The following is a 25743-nucleotide window of genomic DNA, read 5'->3' on the forward strand; positions in this document are numbered from 1 at the left end:
AGTATATTTTCTGAGATATGTGCCCTATTGAGCTTCCTAGTTCCATTATAACCAAAGATTTAACAAAGATTCAACACCAGCTGTTCATTTCACACAACCACTCTGGAAGTTCGCCTTTCAAAATTCTTGCTATCACTTACTGATTGTTTATGGCATGAACAATAGCAATTATTATTACATTATAATGAACGAATATTTCATGCATGTGGGTACTTTAATATTACATTACATTATAAATGACACATAATACTTCACAAACTCAACATCGAGCAAAGGTTTCCAAATTTTTAGGATGTAACCCCTCCTTTCTGCTCACACTACACTAATATTCTTTAAGGCACTATATGGTTACAGTACTCACTTAATTTCGTTCTGTTATGGTATTATCAGTTTGGTAATCACAATTAAGAGAGCAGTAAGTAGAGATTTCATAAGTGCATTTGGAGAGCTCCTGTTATTATTATTTATCAGTGTGGTAGTGTTGTAGTAGCTGATTCCAGCAGAGAGGAGTCCAGACCAAAAATAGATCAAACCACTCCAGATGTTTCATGCTGGAGCTCTGCAGCATAACAATGGGATCTTGTAGATGTTTACGATTTGATTGGCTCCTATTTATAATCTTCAACTGTGCTTTTTATTGATTTGGTTGGTAGTACCAGAGTTTGAGCTGCTGGATATGTGGCCAGCCGAGCAAAACAAGTGAAACAAGTTTTATTTAATGGAATTTAAATAAGGCAGTCTGTAGACAGTGATTACTCTGGTTGTGAAATGGTAATGTATTGTGTAGGATTGGGCTTTGAAATGTATTCTGTTTGTTTTAGGAGCACAGCTTGTGCTACAGTGACTGTTCGTTCACACACACAGAGCTCAACAGAACTCTGCAGTATGATTTCAGTCCCCTGGGCTCCACCGGCTCCGTCATGAATGGCCCCAGCTTCACTTCCAAGGGCACCAAGTACTACCATCTCTTCAACATCAGCTTGTGTGGGACACAGGTTTGTATACACTCACACACAGGCTTAAACTGGGATTATATGATGCTTTTCAAAGTCAGGTTTTTCAGTTCTTGTTTGATTTCTGTTCTCTCCAGGGTCACAGGCCTGCGATGTGTACAGATAATGTTACAGACCTGTCTGATAAAGATTCTCACAGTGCTGAGGCCAACTATGTAGAAACCTTTATCTGTCAATCAACTATCATTCCCTCTGATGGGCGGGGCTTCAGGACTGCTCTTGCCTCACAGTCGATCAGTCTGGCAGACACGTTTCTTGGTAAGTTGTTGACGGGATTTTGCAGATGAAGGACTTGACAATATCAGAAAAACCATTCAGACATTACATTGATGCGTAACAATATAAACACTCTAATGGAAACATAAACTGCAGTAGTCAGGGCACCAATCTGTTTGTTCAGTCTCTAATTTGGTGGCCCAAAAACTCTCACAATCAAATGTGGAAGCCATGACTATATGTTTATTTGATTGACCGTATGGATAAATGCATAGTCTTGTTGTTTTAAAAAAAAAATTCTGTTGCATATTTTCCAGAAGTTGATTTATGTTGTTATCTAGTTAATTACCAATGTTCTTTCCAATAAGAGTTAAAATCCACCACTCAAGTGAGTAGCACAAGGAATAAATAGAAAGTGTTGTGCCCAAACGTACATATCAAATTTAAAATATTGCTCTAAAATGAAACCAAATAGAGACAAAGTTTTATCTTTGGTTAATGTATGAGAGAAAAGAACACTGGTGACTGCCTCAGCAATCTACTGAGTCACATCTTCGGAGCAGTAATGAATAAAAATAGGTGGAAACATAATCTCCTTGTCCCAGCACCCCAGACTGCAATTTGTAAACATTTGTAATCTGTGCAATATTCCAACACTTACGATGTTTACCATGCTTATGATGTTTATGTAAATGTTTGACGAGCCACTTCGGAGTAAAACCAGTTCTTAAATGTGTTGGTCAGTGTTTCAACTCTGCAGTATATCCAGAGAAAGCCCAGTAGGAAGAACAGATCGGGGACATGCTTCTAAAGTGTTCTGTAGCTTGGGGCCAGTGATTTTCAGTGGAGATTAGTTGTCCCAAGAGCTTTTTTTTGTTGTTTGCCTGCCATTATATATTATACCCAAGTCTAATTATACTTCTCAAATTAAGGCTGTGTAAAAAAAGGCTTGCTCCGATTGGCTACAAGTAGCAATAAAGAGAGACCGAATGAGATTGCCCTCAAGGAGAGCTGAACATTGATAGCACAGCTGAAATCAAATATTCAGCAGTATTAAAATTTTCAGAAATAACACCAATACAACAACTTCTGTGAAGCTGAAAATATTGATGTCCAACTCCAGAGATACACACAGTTGAGCTCATAAGTTTACATACGCCTTGCAGAATCTGCAAAATGTTAATAATAAAAAATAATAAATAAGAGAGATCATGAAAATTGTATTTTTTAAAATTTAGTACTGCCCTGAATAATCTATTTCACATGACAGATGTTTACATACTGCATAGTTCACAAGACACAATAATAACTGAATTTACACAAATGAACCAGTTCAAAAGTTTACACACGCTTGATTATTAATACTGTGTGTCGTTACCTGGATGATCAACGACTGTGTTTATGTTTTGTGATAGTTGTTCATGAGTCCCTTGTTTGTCCTGAGCAGTTAAACTGCCCACTGCTCTTCAGAAAAATCCTCCAGGTCCTGCACATTCTTTGCTGTTCCAGCATCTTCTGCATATTTGACTCCTTTCCAACAGTGACTATATGATGCTGAGATCCATCTTTTCACACTGAGGACAGCTGAGGGACTCTTACACAGCTATTACAAAAGGTGCAAACATTCACTGATTCTCAAGAAGGCAACATGATACATTAAGAGCCAGGGGGGTGTAAACATTTCAAAAGGTTGATCGGTGTCAGTTATTATTATTTTGTTCAAAGATCTTATTTTTTTCACTTCGTACTGCCCTTTAGAAACTATAAAAGACATTTACATGTTTCCTAGAAGACAAAATAATAACAATTTATCACAATCTCTCTCTCTTTTTTAAAATTATTACCATTTTGCAGATTCTGCAAGGTGTATGTAAACTTATGACCTTGACTGTATATCCATTTGTATTGCTGCACTGCACTATACTACACTGCAATACCAGCATTCAGGACTCTACTACACTACTACAGATAATTTCTATGCTGTTGGCCTTTAGTGAAGATGGTATCAGTGTTCTGACACCACCCTGGGCCATAGCCACACTAATACAGATTCATTTTGCAACTCATTTTCAGTACAATGTTGTCTACTTTTGCATTTTTAAAATTTTTTTTTACTTTGTTTATGTATTTTTTTCCACAACAAAAGAATAGGGATAAAAAATAGTGGAGAAAAATGACTATACTGAGCATGTTACCTGAACCAGGAAGATTGTGCCATTCACAGAGTAATGTCATAAAGATTTAAGATTTAAAACACTCAGGGTTGGTGACATGATGGTCAGGTGACAACAGACATGAGCACATTTCAAAAACTGTGATCAAAAACAGGTTTATTATGGCCACAAGTTAAAACGGTATGCAGCTTAAAATGTTAAAAAGATTTAAAATGTCCTCCGTGATGTGGACGTTGAGAAACCTGTCATTGCTGAGAGTTTGGTCTGGTTCCCTATAAAATATATATAATAAAGTAATACTTTAAACCTCTAAACGTGACTCCTTCAGTGTCTCCTAAAATCCACAACAAACAGGTTTGTTTTGTCTGGGTTAAGTATGAGGCGGTTGTTGTCGCTTTAGCTCTGCTACCTCGCTGTAGGTGGTTTCATCATTGTTGCAAATAAGGCCAGATATGGTGGTATCAGGGCAAACTTTACAACTTTACAAGTGGCTGTCTATGCCAACCATATGGTCATACACACACTTCAGTGTACCTCACTCTTACTGGCATATTTCTGATTTACATACTGCACAGTTTTAATTGTTAGCTGCTTTTCAACTAATATGTTAGCACTGTTTTGTGCTAGAAAATAGATATACACATTTATCTAAGCCACAACTGGGATTTGCTGAGCTCTTACTTCCTTTCTTCTTTCATAATCTTTGCTGTATTTATGTATACATTTGACAGTAAAATTTAATTTCTTAGGCTTTGTGTTACTCGTTGAAACTGTTTTCCAGGAGCCACAGTGGAGAAATCACTCAATGGAGTAAATGCTAGACCGGAACTCTTTGCTGCTTCATCCAAGAGAGTCCCAGACGTCAACTTCTTCTATCGGTATCAGCACAAGCGATAGAAACTCTTCTCCTTTTTATTAGTATTATATAAAATCCATGTGGGAGCCATTCTGTTTTTGGCCATACTGTTTTTTTTACATAATGCACAAGATTTAGTGTTGCGCTAACTTGTGCAGATCTCCACAGACGACATCTTCTTGCCAGAACGGGCGAAATACAGTACTCACGCTTCGCTGTAACCCTGAGAAGTCCTCTAAAGGAGAAATATTGGTACCCAGGTATAATACCTTCATATGCTCCATGTGCTGAGTCTTTACAGTACAAGCTTTAAATGAACATTAATCTTGTTCTGCAGTTGAAATCGCTATGGCGAGGGAACCGCAGTGATATTTCTGCTTTGTCTGCAGCCAGCCTGCCCTCATGGAACTATGGGGTTCATTTGTTCTTTAAACATTTGGCTTGTATTATGAAGTCCCAATAAGACAGTTCATATATTGGATCATATATCATAAAGACTGTGCCACTAGAACAAAGCTTGTGTTTTGGCTGCACTCACTGCTAAAGTTCTTGTGTTACTTTTCAACTTTTATAATATTACTCTGACTCCACAGTGAAAGTCTCTACACTACAGAGTTTTTAGGTTTTGCGTTTAAATAACGACTTATTTTAATTTTGAAGGGTGACATGGTGGCGCAGCAGGTACCGTTGCCACCAGGGATCCTGGTTTGATCCTGAGCTTAATTTATTGTCTGTGTAATGTTTTGCGTGCTCTCCCTGTGTCTGAAAGGGTTTCTCCGGTGTTCTACCACCTCTCAAAACATGCTGGTAGGTGGATTGGCAATGCTAAATTGAATGTGTATATGTGCAGGGTTTCCTGTGATTGATAGACGAAGGAGGTTTTTTCAGCCAGAGAGCAGGACCAATTATACTTGTATACTTATATCTTGGACTGTCAGCTACAAAGCCTATTAGGGCAAACACTTACAGTTTCACCATTTGGGAGTTTTCTTCTGAAACCAATTCAGAATTGAATTATTTATACAAAAGTTTAGTTAAATTCTTGATTATTGGTGTGTTTACTGTACTGCATTATTTAAGTCAGTTGACAGCACTGAGCAGTCAGCTTGCATATAATTGAGTAGCAACGTGGGTTGTGGTTATGGCTTTGCTGAGAGCTGTGTTGATGTGTGTTTTGATTTTCAGGGAGTGTCCTGCAGGAACCTGTGATGGCTGCACCTTCCACTTCTTATGGGAGAGTTCAAGCGCCTGCCCTCACTGCACTGAGGAAGACTATCATCAGATCGAGGGGGCCTGCAAGGGAGGAGTACAGGTGCTCTTTATTTAGCCTGTGAAAGTTTTCAGTCATACACTTAATGTTGAATCTTTAGTAATAGTAAGTCCTGATAGCTGGATTTTCTTGATGATGATAATGTATCACCAATCATCCAGTTAGGACTGGTGGATGTGAACCTGTCAACCTGTACCTGAAGGGGAAGAGACAATTCCTTAAGCACAACAAACCACACATTTTGGGCAAAGAAGACGACCCTGTGTTCACTTCAGTAGTGATTTTAGCTCAAGTTTCTCGACTTTAGTTGCCAGTGGGTGTTCTTACTGCATACAAGTCTTGCCTATTTTGGCAAGTCAAGATGTATTCCAGCTAAAAATAAAAAAAACATTCTGCAGGGAAATGCTTGTGTATAAATTGCATTCGTGCAGTGCATCAGCATGGGCCAAAAACGTTAACTTCTCAGTTACTGACATCTATTTAAGACAAAAGCATCGGCACGGTTCTGTTATACTGTGTTATATCGAACAATTCAAGCCCAACACTTCAAAAAGCTGTGACCAGGAGCTGCGACTGGAACCAATAACATGACTAATCTTATACAGTAAAATAATGAGAAGTGTATCACTGTCCCTTAACACTTTAGTCAGCATATTGCTCCACTTTTTATTTAAGTTAAACACCGCTCAATTTTATTGCATTGCTTCTTCCATGCACTTCTCGTTACCAGTGGTCACTTCACCTCTTATTTTTGAAAACGACCGGCTTGTATTAAAAATGTATGACATCTGGCCACATTTTCATGTTCCACCCAGTATGAATAAATGAGTGACTAAGGCCATTTATGTGAAACTGAAACAGCCATTTTCAAACAGAAGGGGGAATCCTTAAACACCAATCCCCTAATTATAGAGCTGTCCTGGCAGATTTTAGGTCAATGCACACCTCTAGAGCCTGATATCACAGTTATCACATAATGTGATCCACATGTAGTGTTTAAATAGTGTGGATTTCCCCAGCATTCAGTTGAACTAGTGAAGCCTCTCAGATGAGCACTGATGCATCATGAATTCAAATCCAGTCTCTAAGACTTCATATTCTTGAGGTTCTTGATAAGTTCCATTTATATCAGTTCAGTTCTTGATAAGTTCCATTTATATCAATCATTTCAAAAAACAGCATCCTAAACCACAAGTTTCTCAAAAGAGATCGAGAGACATTTGAAGTGAATTTCGGAAAACACCCGCTGAGATATGGAGTAGTCGAGATGCAGTTGAGTGTGTAAGTGTTGCCATGTTTTTCTTTTCAGGACACAGTGTATGTGTGGACAGAGCCACGGCTCTGTACAAGAGGAGTATCTCTGCCAGCAAAGAGGAGCAAGTCGTGTAAGATGATGGATTTCTGGCTGAAGGTGGGAGCTGTAGTGGGTGCGTTTAGTGCTGCCCTCCTTGTCGCTCTCACATGCCACTTTTGGAAGAAGAACAAAAAGTAAGACCTTCAACTGTGTGTTCTTAATCATCCACTCAGCTTTCAGAGAGCCGGGCTTACACTATGCGGAAAACTATCTCAGCATATGAATATTCATACTGCCCAAATAGATCTCTTTACGTGACGGTGAAAATCACAAAGTTGCTCACTCTGTAAGATATCACATGACACAGGTGAGCACACTGATGACCACCATAAGTGGCATACCAATGATGGCACTAGTCACCTCGTTGAGAAGCAGGCAGTACAGTTTTCTGTGCTTAACCTTTATATGAAAATGAAAGACCAAAGAATATCAATCAGTGATGCTACCATACCGGACAGTTTAAAAAAATTCCATTAAGGTGGTAATCTACAGTCCCCTCTGAAACTATTAGAATGGCATGACGATACTTACTGCTGATGAGTGGTTTGCATCTTGTGGTTTGGCCTCTATATTTCTGCTCTCAAAGTCTTCTTCACATGATAGATTGTGATACCTTCACCCCTGCTCTGTGGAGGATGTTGGTGATGTCACTGACTGTTGTGTTTGGGTTTTTCTTTCTCACAATGTTTCTGTCATCAGCTGTTGTTGTTGTTTTCCTTGGCTGACTCATTCAGTGTCTATTGCTCAGTACAGCAGTGGTTTCTTTCTTTTTCAGCACATTCCAAATTGTTGCAAATCCTCTGATTGATTTTCCCTCTTTTCTGGTTTACTTTTCTCCTATAGACAGCCCTCTGATCTTCATGTCGGCTTATCCTTTTTAACAGCAAATGCAGTCTTCACAGGTGAAACTGAAGGCTAAAACCAAAAGTAGATACTCAGATTATTATTGTTTAAACAATCAATTTAACAGGACAAACCTGGGTAACATGAAGCACCTGTCAGTCACATATTCCGTTATTTTTGCTCGCCTACAAATTGGGTGGTCTGATACAAAATGTGCTACGTTCTATGTTGTTTAACACGTCTACATATAAATACCAGGAGATAAAAGCTGGAATTCTAAACTGTCTTCACATATTCACATTTTGATCTCAAACCCAAATGTCTTCAGTCTACAGCAAAAACAAATGAATTGGCCTTGCTTGCCTTTCCAATAGTTTCGGAGGGGACTGTAGTATGCAGTTATATTAAAACTGTTTTAACAAGCTGGTCACTCACCATGTGCAGCCTTCAGTATGTCAATATGCACACTATGCTATCGTGGCATACTGACCGTGACAACTAGGCATCTGATATGAACATTGAATTGTGATACTGCACAATTACATTTTCAGACTTGTCAGACATTTGATGTAATCTCTGACAGCTTGGTGGAATGTGAATTAGACACAATGCAGCAAATAGTCAACGAAGGCAAAATCGTTTCTAATTCTTTCCACACTTGTACAGAGTAAGCCTGGCTTGTGCTGCGTAATTAGTTGTTTAATTATCTGTTTGTAAATGTGTATATACAAATGGTGATTCCAATTTTTCCCCCCTCACTCCTTGTCTAGGCTGGAGTACAAGTATTCCAAGTTGGTGATGTCAGCGAATAAGGAGTGTGAGTTACCAGGAGCAGACAGCTGTGCCATCATGGAAGGCGAGGGAGAGGAGGTGGAGGATGATGTAGTTTACACTAAGCCCTCTTTACTGGGCAAGCTGAAGGCCATCGCTACCAAGGTACATGCTACACCACATGAACTGTGTATATTGTTCTTTCAGTATGTTCTATGCGACTAAGAATACAGATCTCATTGTTGACATCATGCATTAGAGTACCTTATACCACAGTGCTGTTGACTGCTTGATTCTTACTGGTCATAATGTGTTGATTCATTTTCTATATTAGCAGCTCAGGCAGTAGTTTATATTAAAACATTTTTAATGTGGCTATTATTAGACTTAGATTACGTAGAGTGTCCACCATGCAAGTCCCTGTGAATAAGTTGTGACCATAGAAACAAGCAGGCACATTAATATAATCCTGTAATTTGAATTACAGCTGAGGCTACTGTCAGAGCTGCTGTTATAGAAAATTAATCAACACCGGATGACCAATCAGATTTGAGAATTCAGCAGCTCTGTGGTATAAAGACGTTTAAAAGAAATCTTAAGTTTTAATTTATCCTGTTCCGTGCTGAGCGTCTCTCTGAGGTGCGGACTATTGTTGGAGGCAAAGGTAATTTGTAAGGCTGGTGTATAACTGTTGCCTTAGAATTTGAAATGAAACCTTGCTTATCTGTGGTTACTGTGTAAAATGTCTGAATACAAGAAATGCATGCTTTTTAGAAAGACAGAGACCTTGGTTGAACCTAAGACAGACTTCTTCCCTCTGCATCTCTTGATGTCTGGGTCCCTCTCCCTTTAATTCTCACAGCAATAGCAAAATCAGTGTGTGTGTGTGTGTGTGTGTGTGTGTGTGTGCGCAGCTGTTTGAGTATGTGCCTTGATGTTTAACTGAAGCCTGCTGAAGTAATCACTGAGGGGCTTCTTTAAGATTAAAAGACTATGTTGAGCTGCAGGGAACGATGCAGCGTGCCACGTCGTGTTTGCAGCCAATTAGCGAGAGAGAGAGAGACAGAAATACAGACAGACTGAGTGTGCTAGGAAGGACTTTTTTTCCCCTTTTGGAAGTGGTATTGTTACTTAATGAAATGCGAGAATATAGAACTCAGAGTGAAGCTGAAGATGAAGAAGACTGCCTGTGGGAACACAATTAAATCTCCTTTAGCAGACAGAGACCTTTTCAGACCACAAAACATTAAGTAAGGTTGATTAAACAAGTAAATCAGTGCAAGGTAGTAAACTTAAACTACATTGGTTCTGCTAATCATAGAAGTAAATATTCATTCATGTGATTTCCACAGATAATTGAATGCTTAATATGCACCATGTTGATTTCCATAATTTGTAAAAAAAAAAAAAAAAAAATAAGTGAAGGATGTTAAAATGGGACCAAGTAATGAAAGCCTATCTTGAGAGCACTGGGATTTTCAGTGAACAAAAGACCTCGGTATTGAGTAATGATGCCCTCGAGCTGTGTAGGCATGTTGCTGGGCTCTGACTCCATTGGTGGTAGATTCCTTCCTTTCTTTTCCTGTCCGCAGCCACACACTTCATGAATACAGTTGAATGTGTGTGCTGGTTGTCTAGGTAACGATGCTGCTTCATCCTTGGGCTGGATAAGGGCCGTGCTTTTGGAAGCGAGCTGACTTCATGGGCCAGGGTCCAGCTCCGTGCGCCTGGCTACATTTGTTTCACCATGTAAACTGCATGTCGCTGTTTCTAGGGCAACGAGCAGAGCTCCGAGACTGTCCAGCTGAAATCCTCCCAGACGGAGAAATGGGTGTGGGGATAGAGGGAGGAGGAAGAGCAAAAGAGACAGGGTGGATGGATGGATAGAGACTTTGAAGCTGCTCTTCACTTGTGAACGTGTACGCATGCAGTGGCACTAAGCCAGACAGTGGAAGAGCTTTGGAGTAAAGAGCCGTGGGGATTTGGGCCAGAAGAACAGAAAAGCAGAGCCTGTAAGACGGTTCTGTTTGATGTCATTATCATGTCGCTGTGCAATCTGTCTGTCTGTTGGGTTGTGTGTCTCTTTTTGTAATAATGTTATAATACCATTTAGGATTTGGGACTTTATTAGTAGGGTTATGCTACTTTGGGCTGCACACAAATGCTGGAATTTAGGAACAGTTATAACATATTTGTAAATTGAATCAATGTAAAATATACTGGCTGTGTTTAAACGTGACACCCTGTCAACAGTGTAGTAACGAAATCTAGACACCAAATCAACTGAACAAATGAAAAGCAACCCAAATAAATCCACTGTGATCACACCTCTCTTAATTAAAAAGTCAAAGTATCTTCAGGAGATATACATAACTGTGAATTTTATAAACTGGGGAGCTGTATGTCAGAGTAATTAAACCTGGCAGCTTTGGGACCCAGTGGATGGATCTAAATCAGGATTCCCTGACACCAGTCCTGAAGAGCTGCAGTCCAGCATAGTTTGGTGTTTTCCTTGCTGAAATACACCCGGTTTAACATCGTAGGACTTTTTGAGCAGGAAAATCATTAAACTGAGCTTGAATCCAACTCTCTAGGACTGGTCTAAATATACAGTGGGGTTCAAAAGTATGAGGCCAGACTAAAAATCTAGGATTTTTGTTTCTACTTAAAACTGAAAATAAACAAAGTTTTAGAATTTTGAAAACATGAAAATCTTAAATATTTAAGATGACATTTTCACTAGGTTACTATTTAAACTGAAGCAAATGATCATGTTAACGCCTTTGTGCCAAGGTTCACAGTTTCATTGACTATGATATTAATCGGAATTTGTCAATATTCGAATTAGTATTGAGTCATGTAAACGCCGCAATCCGATTGCACGATTCAGATTAAGGAAATATTCTGATTCTCCAAATTCTGATCTGAATATGTCTTTTTTAATTGGAAATTTGTTGCATGTAAACACTTATTCAGAAAATCCACTGAAAGGAGATATGTGCGCATGCTCAGCCCGCTGGGAATTGTGGGTGCTAACAGATGCTTAGATGTAGGCTAGGTATTAAGCAATGGTAACTCAGGCATACTTTCAACAACCATGTATACAGGAATACTCCGATCCCTGTATGCATATAAACATTGTATTCGGAATATTGCTGTAACCTGAATATAGACCTTAAACAAAATTTGATGTGCGTGTAAACGTAGTCACTGAGACTTATCCCTTCCACTGAGGCACGTGTATGGACAACATGCTGATGGATTTGATCTAACATCAGGGTTTTCACAAACTTGTGGAATCCATGCCAGCTTGAGTTCATGCTGTCATTAAAGTAAAATTCATGTACATATTTTTAAGATTCTAAATTTCACTCAATTTGTTGCTGATATAAACTGTAATAAAAAATGTTGTAATAAATTAGAAGAGAATGCAAAATAGAAGCATTTTCACTAGTGGTCTCAGACTTTTGCACCCCATTGTACTTAATGTCATTATTAGCTCCGCCCTCTGAATGCTTCGATATCTATATATGAGCATTTAGGAGATAAGATCTCTTTAGACAGAACAAACTGACTCTAGCAGAAGAGGATGGAGTGCCTTTGCTGTTCCCTTTCATTTTTCCTCTACTTTTGACAAAAGTGAAGTAATTAATTGTATTGAGTGAATATTCATAATATTATTTTACATTGTTCTTGGAGTGAAATGAAAGCCATACCATTGTGTTGTACTGAAATGTGGGGTTTCCTGATATGAGTTTTGATAATAAATTATGATTTGCACTGAAATTGTGTCATTACATTCTGCAGTAGCTTTTGAACTATTTAGAAAATTTCTTTATTTCTATCAACTTTCTGGCTCTTTCCTCACTCCAAATGCCACCGCGTACACGACTCCATGTCCAGCTCTCGCATGGCCCTGAGAGTGGATTAGAACGGACTGACTGAAAACCTGAGAAATTGCAATCCTGCTGTTGTTATTATTTTTTTTTTTATAAAGTCCTTCACAAAGTCCATTAGAAAACCACAGAGGAACAGAGGAAGCGCAATTCACAGGTTCTACCCAAAAACTCACACCTTTGCCAACCACACACTAGCTCTGACTCAGACTCGCTCACCTGTCCTCTTTTTCCTGAGAGGAAGTGCTGTAGTTGATAAAAGGGTGGCTTTTCAAAGGTTTCAGCACTTCCACTGCATTATTCCAGCTGAAAAATCCCCAGTAAAAAAATTTGCTCTCCATTTTCCTTGCTCATATTTAATGCTCAGGCCACTTTAGAAACTCAGCTGGACATCAGCAGAATAATTCACAGCTGAAAGAAGTTTCTGAAAAAAGAGCTTTTGGCTTTTTTGTCATAGCAAGACACCTTAATCTCTTGCGTTGCCCAGTGGAAAGACCTCTAAAGAGATCTTATGGATAATATATGTATGGGTATTACTCCTCACCCTCACCCTATATACTATATACTATATGTAAGCATGTAACAAAAAATGACACAAAAGCGATATACAACAACAGTAGGTTATTATTTATTATATCATCATATCCTTGTTATTGCACACACTGCACCATGGGTACTGATCTATTGCTTTGTGTTTTTCCAACACAGGGTTCCTTAACAATAAGTTACACTGTATATAAACTGGGAGCATACAGATAGACAAAGGAAGACAAACATCCCTCTGTAAAAGTGTTGTATCAAATCCACACCCAGCACACTGGATCCACACGTAAACCTTCACCATGACAGATCCCAATCCAACTCACAATAAGAAGAGCATTACTTGTGATTAAACCTTTGACGTCAGCCATAAATAAAAATGTCTGCTTATTTTGATATAGAATATGTCGACTCTGCTAGCAACGTGACATGCATGAAGAATGCAGATTTTGGGAGTGTGAGGCACAAACTTCATTGCAGATAGGCCTCAGACTGCTGAGGCTCGTGGACCGCTGAAAAAAAGCTGCTTTTCATAATCCTTTACTTTTTTCCTCCTACATACACACACACACAGTCCCCTGTAGTTTCATTTCAAGCACCAACCTTCTATTTTTACTTTACATGTCTCTCTTATTTTGTCGACACTTACCAGTTCACACTGGCATCTAGAGAATATTTTACAGTACAGATTAACAGTAAAATGGGCAACAGAGCTTGTAATGTGGATTCATTTACGTGTGTTCTAGAATAAAAGTTACAGCTTGTAACGAAGGGTCCACAGAGTGAGGATCCATATGCGGCTTTATTAAACAATGTGACAAATGTGTTCAAACAGGTTGAGGTCAATTACCGGCAAAGCCAATTCCAAAATCGTACTCAACAAACAGGCGAAAGGTCAGGGCAGGCAGCAAAAGATCAACGAACAGAATAAATAGTCCAAGATTCAAACACAGGCTGAGAAAATAAACGGAGATGGAGAAGATAAACGGGAAATGGACTCCATAGGAAAAGTCAACATTCAGGTGATGGTGCCACCGAGGCTTGATTTGTGGACCCACGTACCTGGGGCTGAGTTTCCTGCATGGTAGGTGGAGTCAGAGATCACGGGTGGAGAGCCAAAACCATTGATCGGGGTTGTATTCTGGGTTGGGATGGTGATGATCCGCTTGTTCTTTTTGTCACCTGACAGTTCGTTGGAGGTGGGTGTGGACCTGGGCCCTGGTGGCCTCACTTCTCTGGAGCCAGTACTTGACCGCCGGGAGTTCCATGGGCTCCCCTGACAAGGGGAAAGGGGAAGTTGGAAGCCAAGCACACAATGGAATGGAGTCAGGCTTGTTGAGCATTTGCGTATAGGATTCTGTGCATATTCTGCCCAGAAAAATGAGCGGCTCCAGTCTGACTGGTTCTTGTTACAGTTGGCCCTGAGAAACGGGTGACTTCTTGATTGAGGCGTTCCGTTTGACCGTTGGCTTGTGGGTGTTATCCCGAGGTTAGGATGACATTTACGTTGAGTTACTTAAAGAAGGCTGCCCAAACATGAGAGGTGAATGGTGGCCCTCGTCGGAGACGATATCTTCTAGTAGGCCATAGAGTCTGAATATGTAGTTACATAGGTGTTCCACAGTTTCGAAAGCAGTGGGGAGTTTCAGCAGTGGAATTAGACAACAGGCTTTGGAAAAGTGGTCGATAACAATGAGTATGTTAGTGTGACCCAAAGAAACTGGAAGGTCTGTCACAAAATCTATGGCGATGTGGGACCATGGGCGTTGAAGTGTGGGTAGTGGTTGTAGTAGCCCGGTGGGGGGTTGTCTGGGTGACTTACTGAAGTGGAACAGTTCTGAATGTAGTTAATGGTATCATCCTGCATGGTGGGCCGCCAAAACTGGTTGTGTATTAACTAGAGGGTGGTGGTGATTCCAGGATGACCAGAGCTGTGGAAGGAGTAGACCCAGTGGATGACCTTCCTGTGGAGCGAGGGAGGAACATACGTCTTGTTAGGGTGAAGCTTGTGGTAGAAGCTTGCGGGAGACGTACGCATTTGGGAAGAGCTAAGAGGGAGCCCCATGACATTTGGAGAGAGCGGCTCCGATGCCAGTGTTGGAAGCATCCACGTCAACAATGAATGTGCGATCCGGGTCGGGATGCTGAAGATTGGGTGTAGAGGTGAAATTGCCCTCAAGGTCGTGAAAGGACTTGATGGCTGCTGGGGTCCAGGAGAGTCAAGAGCCCCCCTTCTTTATCATCGAGGTAAGAGGTGCGGAGACATTACTGAAGCCTCTGATAAAGGGTCTGTAAAAGTTGGCAAAACCCAGAAAACGTTACAGTTATTTGACTGTGGTGAGTTGTGGCCATTTTACCACTGCCTTTACCTTTTTGTTCTCCATCGCCATTTCCTTGGGACTGATCACAGTTGCACCTAGAAAGGATATTGACGTTTGATAGAACTCACACTTCTCAAACTTGCTGTACAGCTGATGAGTAATGAGAAGTTGTAGGACTGCTTGAACATGCTTGACATGTTCCTTGTAGGTGTCTTAATAGGTGAGGATATTGTCGATGTATACAGTGACCCAGCGAATAAGCATGTCTCAGAAGACATCATTATTGAAAGATGGACACTGATGGACTATTGACCAGCGTGAAAGTCATGGCGAGGTATTCGTAGTACCCCGTGCTGGTACAGAACGCCATCTTCCACACATCACCCTCATGAATGCATATTAGGTTGTACGCGTTGCGCAGGTCAAGTTTTGTGTACTACCTGGTCCTGCGGAGTTGTTTGAGGGCTGATGGAACCAAAGGCAAAGGGTAGCGGAACATGACTGATTTTATTTAGACCGTGGTAATTGATACATGGGCGGAGTCCTTCGTCTTTTTTGTTCACAAAGAAGAACTCGGCTGATGCTGGTGAGGTTGAAGGTCTGATAAAGCCCTGGCATAATGGCGTAATGTGGCATAATGGATAACTCAAAAATGACTGGCAGTTAAAGACATGAGGTAGAGCGCATGAGGGTACTAAATGTATTCACTGTAGTGGAGCATCATTGGTGTCAAACCGGGCTGATCCTCGGATGACCAGGTTGACCACAGTACAGTCAAAGATGCTGTCTTAGGCAACGGTCTCTCTCTTCCGGGGTAAGGTGAGCATGTCTGATCTGCATGGGCTCAGGGTTGTTAGCGTTGAAAGCAGCCATCGGCCTGGGAATTTCTGTGCTGGTTGGTCTTCATGCCCTGATTAGGTTATCAATGCGGATGGCTATTTCGATAAACTGATCCAAAGTTTTACTTTCATCATGGCACGCCAGCTCTGCCTAAAGCTCCAGATGTAATCCACTGCAGAATAGTAGCTTGAGGGTATCCTCACTTCACCCAGTCTGAGCTGCGAGTGTGCGAAAAGTCAGAGCTTACTCTGCAACGGTTTCTCTCCTCTGGCAGAGGGAAATCAGTTGGTCATCGGCATCTTTGCCCCCGATGGGGTGCTCGAACACCTCCTGAAACTGCTGGAGAAAGTCACTGAATGATGGGAAGGTTGAGCAATTGTTGTTCCATACCATCATCGCCTAATCCAAGGCTCTCCCGGTTAGCAGAGAGCACACAAAGGCAATATGACTTTCATCCACAGGGTAGAGCATGGGTTGTTGATTCACAAACAGGGAAGTTAAAAGCCCTTGGAGTTGGCGGGAGAGCCATCGAATCTCTCCGGAAAGGAGAAACGTGGATTGGTGGTGATTGTGCTGGTGGAGATTGGGATTCCTGCTTGAGGAGACGGCGGAGCTGGAGAGTGAGGCGTTGGTAACTGGAGGCATTGTAGCGCCTTCACTAATTCATTGGATAGGGACGTTAGCCGTTCTAGTTGCTGCTGATGTACCATTATCACTTTAGCTCACGCTGAAACCTCCATGGTTAACTGAATGACCTCCGCTGGATTGGAGTCTGGTGAAGTCTTCTGTAATGAAGGGTCCATGGAGTGAGGATCCTTATGCGGCTTTATTAAACAACATGACAAATGTATACAAACAGGTTGAGGTCAATGACTGGCAAACAGAGCATCAAAGGTAATTCCAAGATTGTAGTCAGCAAACAGGCAAAAGGTCAGAGCAGGCAGCGAAGGATCACTGAACCGAATAAACAGTCCAAGGGTCAAACACAGGCAGAGCAAACAAACAGTAAACACTCAGTAATGTTAGCAAGGGCAAAACAAGACTTCGCAGAGAGTGTGTATGAGAGTGTGTCTTAAATGGAGAGTCCAATGAGAAACAGGTGTGGTGGTAGTCAGTTCTGGATGTGTGGTTATGGGAAATGGAGTCCATAGGAAAAGTCAATACTCAGGTGATGGTGCCCTCTGGTGATAAGTGGGAGGAACCACCGAGGCTTGATTCGTGACACAGCTAGGATGGGACTTGTTGATTATTCTCTGAAAAGTATTTGTGTGCATGTGTTATCTTACTGGAAGACAAAGTACATGTTGATCTGGCAAATGACGTTTTACCCCCCATAACTATTGTATTGATTTTAGCCAGAAGCTATTTGTAGCCAGGGGAAATGTAAATGTATACTACGTGCAAAAATTTTTAAAGCCACTTTCTGCATACTAGTCAGGTCTCCATAAAGCCACCAGTCTGGGAGTGTAAGGGCTAACACTTGCTAGCAAACTTGGCCTTAGGTTTACTCAATAATAAAACTAATGTTAGCTAGGTTTTTTTTTAAAAATTTTTTTAAAAGGTTTTAATTGCACAATATGTTAATTATATGTAACTTTGGCTGTGTCTTAGTTAGCTCCCTAGCTCCCTAGGTCATGAATCAGTATATTGTGTACACAAGTTCGTACACTCCATTGGTGGTAGATTCCTTCCTTTCTTTTCCTGTCCGCAGCCACACACTTCATGAATGCAGTTGAATGTGTGTGCTGGTTGTCTAGGTAACGATGCTACTTCATCCTTGGGCTGGATAAGGACCGTGCTTTTGGAAGCGAGCTGACCTTATGGGCCAGGGTCCAGCTCCATGCGCCTGGCTACATTTGTTTCACCATGTAAACTGCATGTCGCTGTTTCTAGGGCAACGAGCAGAGCTCCGCAGCTGTCCAGCTGAAATCCTCCCAGACGGAGAAATAGGTGTGGGGATAGAGGGAGGAGGAAGAGCAAAAGAGACAGGGTGGATGGATGGATAGAGACTTTGAAGCTGCTCTTCACTTGGGAACGTGTACGCATGCAGTGGCACTAAGCCAGACAGTGGAAGAGCTTTGGAGTAAAGAGCCGTGGGGATTTGGGCCAGAAGAACAGAAAAGCAGAGCCTGTAAGACGGTTCTGTTTGATGTCATTATCATGTCGCTGTGCAATCTGTCTGTCTGTTGGGTTGTGTGTCTCCTTTTGTAATAATGTTATAATACCATTTAGGATTTGGGACTTTATTAGTAGGGTTATGCTACTTTGGGCTGCACACAAATGCTGGAATTTAGGAACAGTTATAACATATTTGTAAATTGAATCAATGTAAAATATACTGGCTGTGTTTAAACGTGACACCCTGTCAACAGTGTAGTAACGAAATCTAGACACCAAATCAACTGAACAAATGAAAAGCAACCCAAATAAATCCACTGTGATCACGCCTCTCTTAATTAAAAAGTCAAAGTATCTTCAGGTGATATACATAACTGTGAATTTTATAAACTGGGGAGCTGTATGTCAGAGTAATTAAACCTGGCAGCTTTGGGACCCAGTGGATGGATCTAAATCAGGATTCCCTGACACCAGTCCTGAAGAGCTGCAGTCCAGCATAGTTTGGTGTTTTCCTTGCTGAAATACACCCGGTTTAACATCGTAGGACTTTTTGAGCAGGAAAATCATTAAACTGAGCTTGAATCCAACTCTCTAGGACTGGTCTAAATATACAGTGGGGTTCAAAAGTATGAGGCCAGACTAAAAATCTAGGATTTCTGTTTCTACTTAAAACTGAAAATAAACAAAGTTTTAGAATTTTGAAAACATGAAAATCTTAAATATTTAAGATGACATTTTCACTAGGTTACTATTTAAACTGAAGCAAATGATCATGTCAACGCTTTTGTGCCAAGGTTCACAGTTTCACTGACTATGATATTAATCGGAATTTGTCAATATTCGAATTAGTATTGAGTCATGTAAACGCCGCAATCCGATTGCACGATTCAGATTAAGGAAATATTCTGATTCTCCAAATTCTGATCTGTTTCCCACCCCTGGAATATGCCTGTTTTTATCTGAAATTTGTTGCATGTAAACATTTATTTAGAACATCCACTGAAAGGAGAAATGTGCGCATATCTCTACTCATCCTTTCCACTGAGGCACGTGTATGGACAACACGCTGATGGATTTGATCTAACATCAGGGTTTTCACAAACTTGTGGAGTCCATGCCAGCTTGAGTTCATGCTGTCATTAAAGCAAAATTCATGTACATATTTTTAAGATTCAAGATTTCACTCGGTTTTCTGCTGATATAAACTGTAATCAAAAATGTTGTAATAAATTAGAAGAGAATGCAAAATAAAACATTTTCATTAGTGGTCTCAGACTTTTGCACCCCATTGTATTTATTGTCATTATTAGCTCCGCCCTCTGAATGCTTCGGTATCTATATAGTGCATCCGGAAAGTATTCACAGAGCTTCACTTTTTCCACATTCTGTTATGTTACAGCCTTATTCCAAAATGTATTAAATTCATTATTTTCCTCAAAATTCTACAAAAAATACCCCATAATTACAATATGAAAAAAGTTTTGTTTGAAATCTTTGCAAATTTATTAAAAATAAAAAAACAAAAATGCACACGTACATAAGTATTCACAGCCTTTGCTCAATACTTTGTTGAAGCACCTTTGGCACCAATTACAGCCTCAAGTCTTTTTGAGTATGATGCTACAAGCTTGGCACACCTATTTTTGGGCAGTTTCTCCCATTCTTCTTTGCAGGACCTCTCAAGCTCCACCAGGTTGGATGGGGAGCGTCGGTGCACAGCCATTTTCAGATCTCTCCAGAGATGTTCAATCGGGTTCAAGTCTGGGCTCTGGCTGGGCCACTCAAGGACATCGTTGTCCTGTTGAAAGATGAACCTTCGCCCCAGTCTGAGGTCCAGAGTGCTCTGGAGCAGGTTTTCATCAAGGATATCTCTGTACATTGCTGCATTCATCTTTTCCTCGATCCTGACTAGTCTCCCAGTTCCTGCCGCTGAAAAACATCCCCACAGCATGATGCTGCCACCACCATGCTTCACTGTAGGGATGGTATTGGCCAGGTATTGAGTGGTGCCTGGTTTCCTCCAGGCGTGACGCTTGCCAAAGCGTTCAATCTTTGTTTCATCAGACCAGAGAATTTTGTTTCATCATGGTCTGAGAGTTCTTCAGGTGCCTTTTGGCAAACTCCAGGCGGGCTGTCATATGCCTTTTGCTGAGGTAGTGCTTCCATCTGGCCACTCTACCATACAGGCCTGATTGGTGGAGTGCTGCAAAGATGGTTGTTCTTCTGGAAGGTTCTCCTCCCTCCACAGAGACATGCTGGAGTGACCATCAGGTTTTTGGCCACCTCCCTGACTGAGGCCCTTCTCCCCTGATCACTCAGTTTGGCCGGGCGGCCAGCTCTAGGAAGAGTCCTGGTGGTTCCAAACTTCTTCCATTTACGGATGATGGAGGCCACTGTGCTCATTGGGACCTTCAATGCTGCAGACATGTTTCTGTACCCTTCCCCAGATCTGTGCCTCAGTACAATCCTGTCTCGGAGGTCTACAGACAGTTCTTTGGACTTCATGGCTTGGTTTGTGCTCTGACATGCATTGTTAACTGTGGGACCTTATATAGACAGGTGTGTGCCTTTCCAAATCATGTCCAATCAACTGAATTTACCACAGGTGGACTCCAATCAAGTTGTAGAAACATCTCAAGGATGATCAGTGGAAACAGGATGCACCTGAGCTCAATTTTGAGTGTCATGGCAAAGGCTGTGAATACTTATGTACATGTGCTTTTTTTGTTTTTTTATTTTTAATAAATTGGCAAAGATTTCAAACAAACTTCGTTCACGTTGTCATTATGGGGTATTGTTTGTAGAATTTTGAGGAAAATAATGAATTTAATCCATACTGGAATAAGGCTGTAACATAACAGAATGTGGAAAAAGTGAAGCACTGTGAATACTTTCCGGATGCACTGTATATGAGCATTTAGGAGATAAGATCTCTTTAGACAGGACAAACTGACTCTAGCAGAAGAGGATGGAGTGCTTTTGCTGTTCCCTTTCATTTTTTTGCTTTTGACAACAGTGAAGTAATTAATTGTATTGAGTGAATATTCATAATATTATTTTACATTGTTCTTGGAGTGAAATGAAAGCCATACCATTGTGTTGTACTGAAATGTGGGGTTTCCTGATATGAGTTTTTATAATACATTACGATTTGCACTGAAATTGTGTCATTATATTCTGCAGTGGCTTTTGAACTATTTAGAAAATTTCTTTATTTCTATTAACTTTCTGGCTCTTTCCTCACTCCAAATGCCACCGCGTACATGACTCCATGTCCAGCTCTCGCACGGCCCTGAGAGTGGATTAGAACGGACTGACTGAAAACCTGAGAAATTGCAATCCTGCTGTTGTTATTATTTTTTTTTTTATAAAGTCCTTCACAAGGTCCATTAGAAAACCACAGAGGAACAGAGGAAGCGCAATTCACAGGTTCTACCCAAAAACTCACACCTTTGCCAACCACACACTAGCTCTGACTCAGACTCGCTCACCTGTCCTCTTTTTCCTGAGAGGAAGTGCTGTAGTTGATAAAAGGGTGGCTTTTCAAAGGTTTCAGCACTTCCACTGCATTATTCCAGCTGAAAAATCCCCAGTAAAAAAATTTGCTCTCCATTTTCCTTGCTCATATTTAATGCTCAGGCCACTTTAGAAACTCAGCTGGACATCAGCAGAATAATTCACAGCTGAAAGAAGTTTCTGAAAAAAGAGCTTTTGGCTTTTTTGTCATAGCAAGACACCTTAATCTCTTGCGTTGCCCAGTGGAAAGACCTCTAAAGAGATCTTATGGATAATATATGTATGGGTATTACTCCTCACCCTATATACTATATACTATATGTAAGCATGTAACAAAAAAATGACACAAAAGCGATTTACAACAACAGTAGGTTATTATTTATTATATCATCATATCCTTGTTATTGCACACACTGCACCATGGGTACTGTTCTATTGCTTTGTGTTTGACCAGAGTTCAAAAATTCAACACAGGGTTCCTCAACAATAAGTTACACTGTATACAAACTGGGAGCATACAGATAGACAGAGGAAGACAAACATCCCTCTGTAAGAGTGTTGTATCAAATCCACACCCGGCACACTGGATCCACACGTAAACCTTCACCATGACAGATCCAAATCCAACTCACAATAAGAAGAGCATTACTTGTGATTAAACCTTTGACATCAACCATAAAAAAAATGTCTGCTCATTTTGATATAGAATATGTCGACTCTGCTAGCAACGTGACATGCAGGAAGAATCAGGGAGTTGCAGATTTTGGGAGTGTGAGGCACAAACTTCATTGCAGATAGACCTCAGACTGCTGAGGGTCCTAGAGCACTAAAAAAAAAAAAAAAAAAAAAGCTGCTTTCCATAATCCTTCACTTTTTTCCTTCTACATACACACATAGTCCCCTGTAGTTTCATTTCAAGCTCCAACCTTCTAATTTTACTTTACATGTCTCTCTTGTTTTGTCGACACTTACCAGTTCACACTGGCATCTAGAGAATATTTTACAGTACAGATTAACAGTAAAATGGGCAACAGAGCTTGTAATGTGGATTCATTTACGTGTGTTCTAGAATAAAGGTTACAGTTCAGATGAAACTTGTTGAGTATTCTCTGAAAAGTATTTGTGTGCATGTATTATCTTACTGGAAGACAAAGTCCATGTTGTTGATCTGGCAAATGACCCTTTCCCCCCATAACTATTGTAGTGATTTTAGCCAGAAACTATTTGTAGCCAGGTGAAAATATAAAGGTATACTATTTGCACCCATTTATTTAAAGCCACTTTCTGCACACTAGTTGGGTCTCCATAACACCACCAGTCTGGGAGTGTAAGGGCTAACACTTGCTAGCAAACTTGACCTCAGGTTTATTCAATAATAAGACTAATGTTAGCTATCTTTGTTTTTTGTTTGTTTGTTTGTTTTTTTAAAGGTTTTAATTGCACAATATATTAATTATATGAGATTGTGGCTGTGTCTCAATTAGCTCTCTAGCTCCCTAGGTCATGAATCAAAATATTGTGTACACGAGTTCGGGCACTGGTAAGGACCTGGCTCACTGCATATTGGGACAATTTCTGGTGATATGACTACATACTCATGCTGTAAAACGTCATCAGCATTTATCAACAACAGGAAGGACCGCTATCTTTCTGACATTATATGTCATCTAAATTTTTTAGCTGTCATGGTACTGTCATGGTACTTCAAGCAGGATTGTAGGCTAGCTAGTGCATTAAAAAAAAAAATTAAAACCTTTAAAGTCGTCAGACTCAAATAAATTATATTTAGAATGCTAATAAAGTTAAAAGTCGCTAACGTAAGTAATCATTTGAGAGTTACAACAATGATAACAAGCTACTTACATTTGTAGACAAAGTTGCCTGAGAGTTCATCTACCATTCTTTTCAAGCTGAGGCTTCAGAATATATGATATAATTTCCAGTAAGGGAACATATTGCTCATCGATGCTCCCTGGTTATGTGGTGCATTGTGGGATTTTGCGATCCAGTACACTGGAAGGAATTTGCGATTGAGACAGCCCATAAAATTGCAGACTCTCTGATCAGTGCCCTGACTAGTGAACTAGGGAGCTGATTGAGGCACACCCTAATACTTGTTAGCAAACCTAGCAGCTAAATGAAACAACCTTTGCTGGAGAGGTGACATTTATTCACAAACAAGTAGCCTAATTTAAACCACAGCAACCCTGACGAGGCAGTTCCTAAGGATTAATGAAAGAATGTGCATACCAGTTTGATTCAGTTACATCCCAATCTGTCAGGTATGCATATTTCTTTTGTCATTTGAGGGTGCAAATAGTTATACGTACCTGGGTGCAAATAAATTCTTTTACTTTAACAATCCATACGAATTACATTGTTTGTGCTTATTGTCACAGCAGTAAATCATGAATGCATCATTTCTACATCAGTGTTGTGTCAGTTTGCCCCAAGTTATTACATTACATTTCAAAAACTGTAAAACTTAAAATGTACTTTGACTTGACACTTGAGTAAACCATCACATGAGATGACTGCCTGCCAAAGCAAGATTAAACACACGCCAAGTCCAGTGATATGACTACACATTTCAACCCGTCACATAAAATGTACCCCCTCCTTCAAAATGTAGAAATGTATAAAACAGTCAGATGTAAAAAATAATACACATGTAAAAAAAGTGGCTCAGCAACCCCTAAAGGTCTAGAGGAAGCTTTCATATCAAACTACTAAACACATGATAAGGCACAAAGAGCCATTAAACACCGGATCACCGTTTACACGCACTCCTGTCTCACAAAGCACTTTATGCATTGCAGAAATACCACATGTTTGTAAGGGTTTAACAATCAGAAGCACTTTGTGCATGCTTTGTGAGAAGCAGTTTATGAAAAGCACTAGCGGACGATATGAATGCTTACTAAAAGGACTGTGAGACTTCCATCCTCTGGTCAGCCACTCGTTACACTCCCGACATCAATGTTACTCCTATAATGCTATCACCTTGTGCGGTTAAAACCGTCAGTAAGATTATTTACAAAATATACAACATATAAATACAAACAGAACAGATTGTTACAATGAGGCCTACAAAAGAATACGACCAGGTTTGTCCAGTATTGCAGGCGTAGCCACGCAACACTTTCCTTTCAGTAATAAATTCATCATAGTCCAATGGTGAAACATTTCGTCGTCGAAATGTTTTTTTTGCTCCTCTGTTTCTCTACAACAATTTCAGTTAATATGTACAAGCCCTATAAAATAATTTAATAATAATAATAGAGATCATAATACACACTTTCTACACACTGTGGACAGGAGGAGTTCTTGGATGGAGCACAATGTGTGCTGATTGGCTAACAGTCGCTAAAGAGCAATACGTTGATGAGGGGTCACAGAGAGGAAGTGGTGGAGTCGACGATCTCTCTGCCATTACACACCGTCGGAACACAGTGGCCACTCACAGATGCTGCAGAGAGAGAGAGAGAGAGAGAGAGAGAGAGAGAGAGAGAGAGAGAGAGAGAGAGAGAGAGAGAGAGAGAGAGAGAGAGAGAGAGAGAGAGAGAGAGAGAGAGAGAGAGAGAGAGAGAGAGAGAGAGAGAGAGAGAGAGAGAGAGAGAGAGAGAGAGAGAGAGAGAGAGAGAGAGAGAGAGAGAGAGAGAGAGAGAGAGAGAATCATAATTCTGCTAACTACAGCTTTAAAAAGCAAAAAAGACGTTGAGTTTTTCTCCACTGCTCATCCACCTTGCCTTCTTTCACTCCATTTCTTTGTGTCTGTCAGAGTATTTATGAAAAATAAAGTATAAATAAAGATGAAACTGTTTACATGATTTATTTCTTTATTTATTTTGCCTATGAATTAAACATTAGAGCCAAGGCACTGGGCTCTGCTTGGGCCTGTTCATGTGAAGCAGCGGGAATTACTGTTCTCTTTTCAGCTCCAGGATATAAACGTCTTCATCAGGTGACAATACTGATACACAAATTATGCCTCACGTAGAGAAACCAATAATTA

The 25743-nt window shown here is 40.4% G+C and overlaps 2 protein-coding genes across 7 annotated transcripts in view; one reads left to right on the forward strand and one right to left on the reverse strand.

Moving 5' to 3' along the window:
* The window catches only part of elapor2a (endosome-lysosome associated apoptosis and autophagy regulator family member 2a), a 29601-nt gene extending 17318 nt beyond the window's left edge, over positions 1–12283 (forward strand). For 3 of the 5 annotated variants that reach the window (XM_017465565.3, XM_047155159.2, XM_047155160.2), the window contains 8 exons: positions 822–995; positions 1091–1271; positions 4185–4281; positions 4418–4519; positions 5445–5571; positions 6839–7017; positions 8497–8662; positions 10272–12283. In XM_017465565.3, the coding sequence (XP_017321054.1) occupies positions 822–995; positions 1091–1271; positions 4185–4281; positions 4418–4519; positions 5445–5571; positions 6839–7017; positions 8497–8662; positions 10272–10340 (1095 nt within the window). In that variant the 3' untranslated portion in view covers positions 10341–12283. Of the gene's footprint in view, positions 1–821; positions 996–1090; positions 1272–4184; positions 4282–4417; positions 4520–5444; positions 5572–6838; positions 7018–8496; positions 8663–10135 lie in introns of those variants that run through there. The other 2 variants (XM_047155157.2, XR_006982435.2) reach the window with 2 other exon arrangements.
* A 7753-nt stretch (positions 12284–20036) lies between these two features.
* The window catches only part of grm3 (glutamate receptor, metabotropic 3), a 45232-nt gene continuing 39525 nt past the window's right edge, over positions 20037–25743 (reverse strand). For both annotated transcript variants that reach the window (XM_017465235.3, XM_017465236.3), the window contains exon 6: positions 20037–25197. In XM_017465235.3, coding sequence (XP_017320724.1) covers positions 25121–25197 — 77 coding nt within the window. In that variant the 3' untranslated portion in view covers positions 20037–25120. The remainder of the gene's footprint in view (positions 25198–25743) is intronic.

Source organism: Ictalurus punctatus, chromosome 4 (assembly GCF_001660625.3).
Source record: "Ictalurus punctatus breed USDA103 chromosome 4, Coco_2.0, whole genome shotgun sequence".
In the NCBI taxonomy this organism is placed as follows: Eukaryota; Metazoa; Chordata; class Actinopteri; order Siluriformes; family Ictaluridae; genus Ictalurus; species Ictalurus punctatus.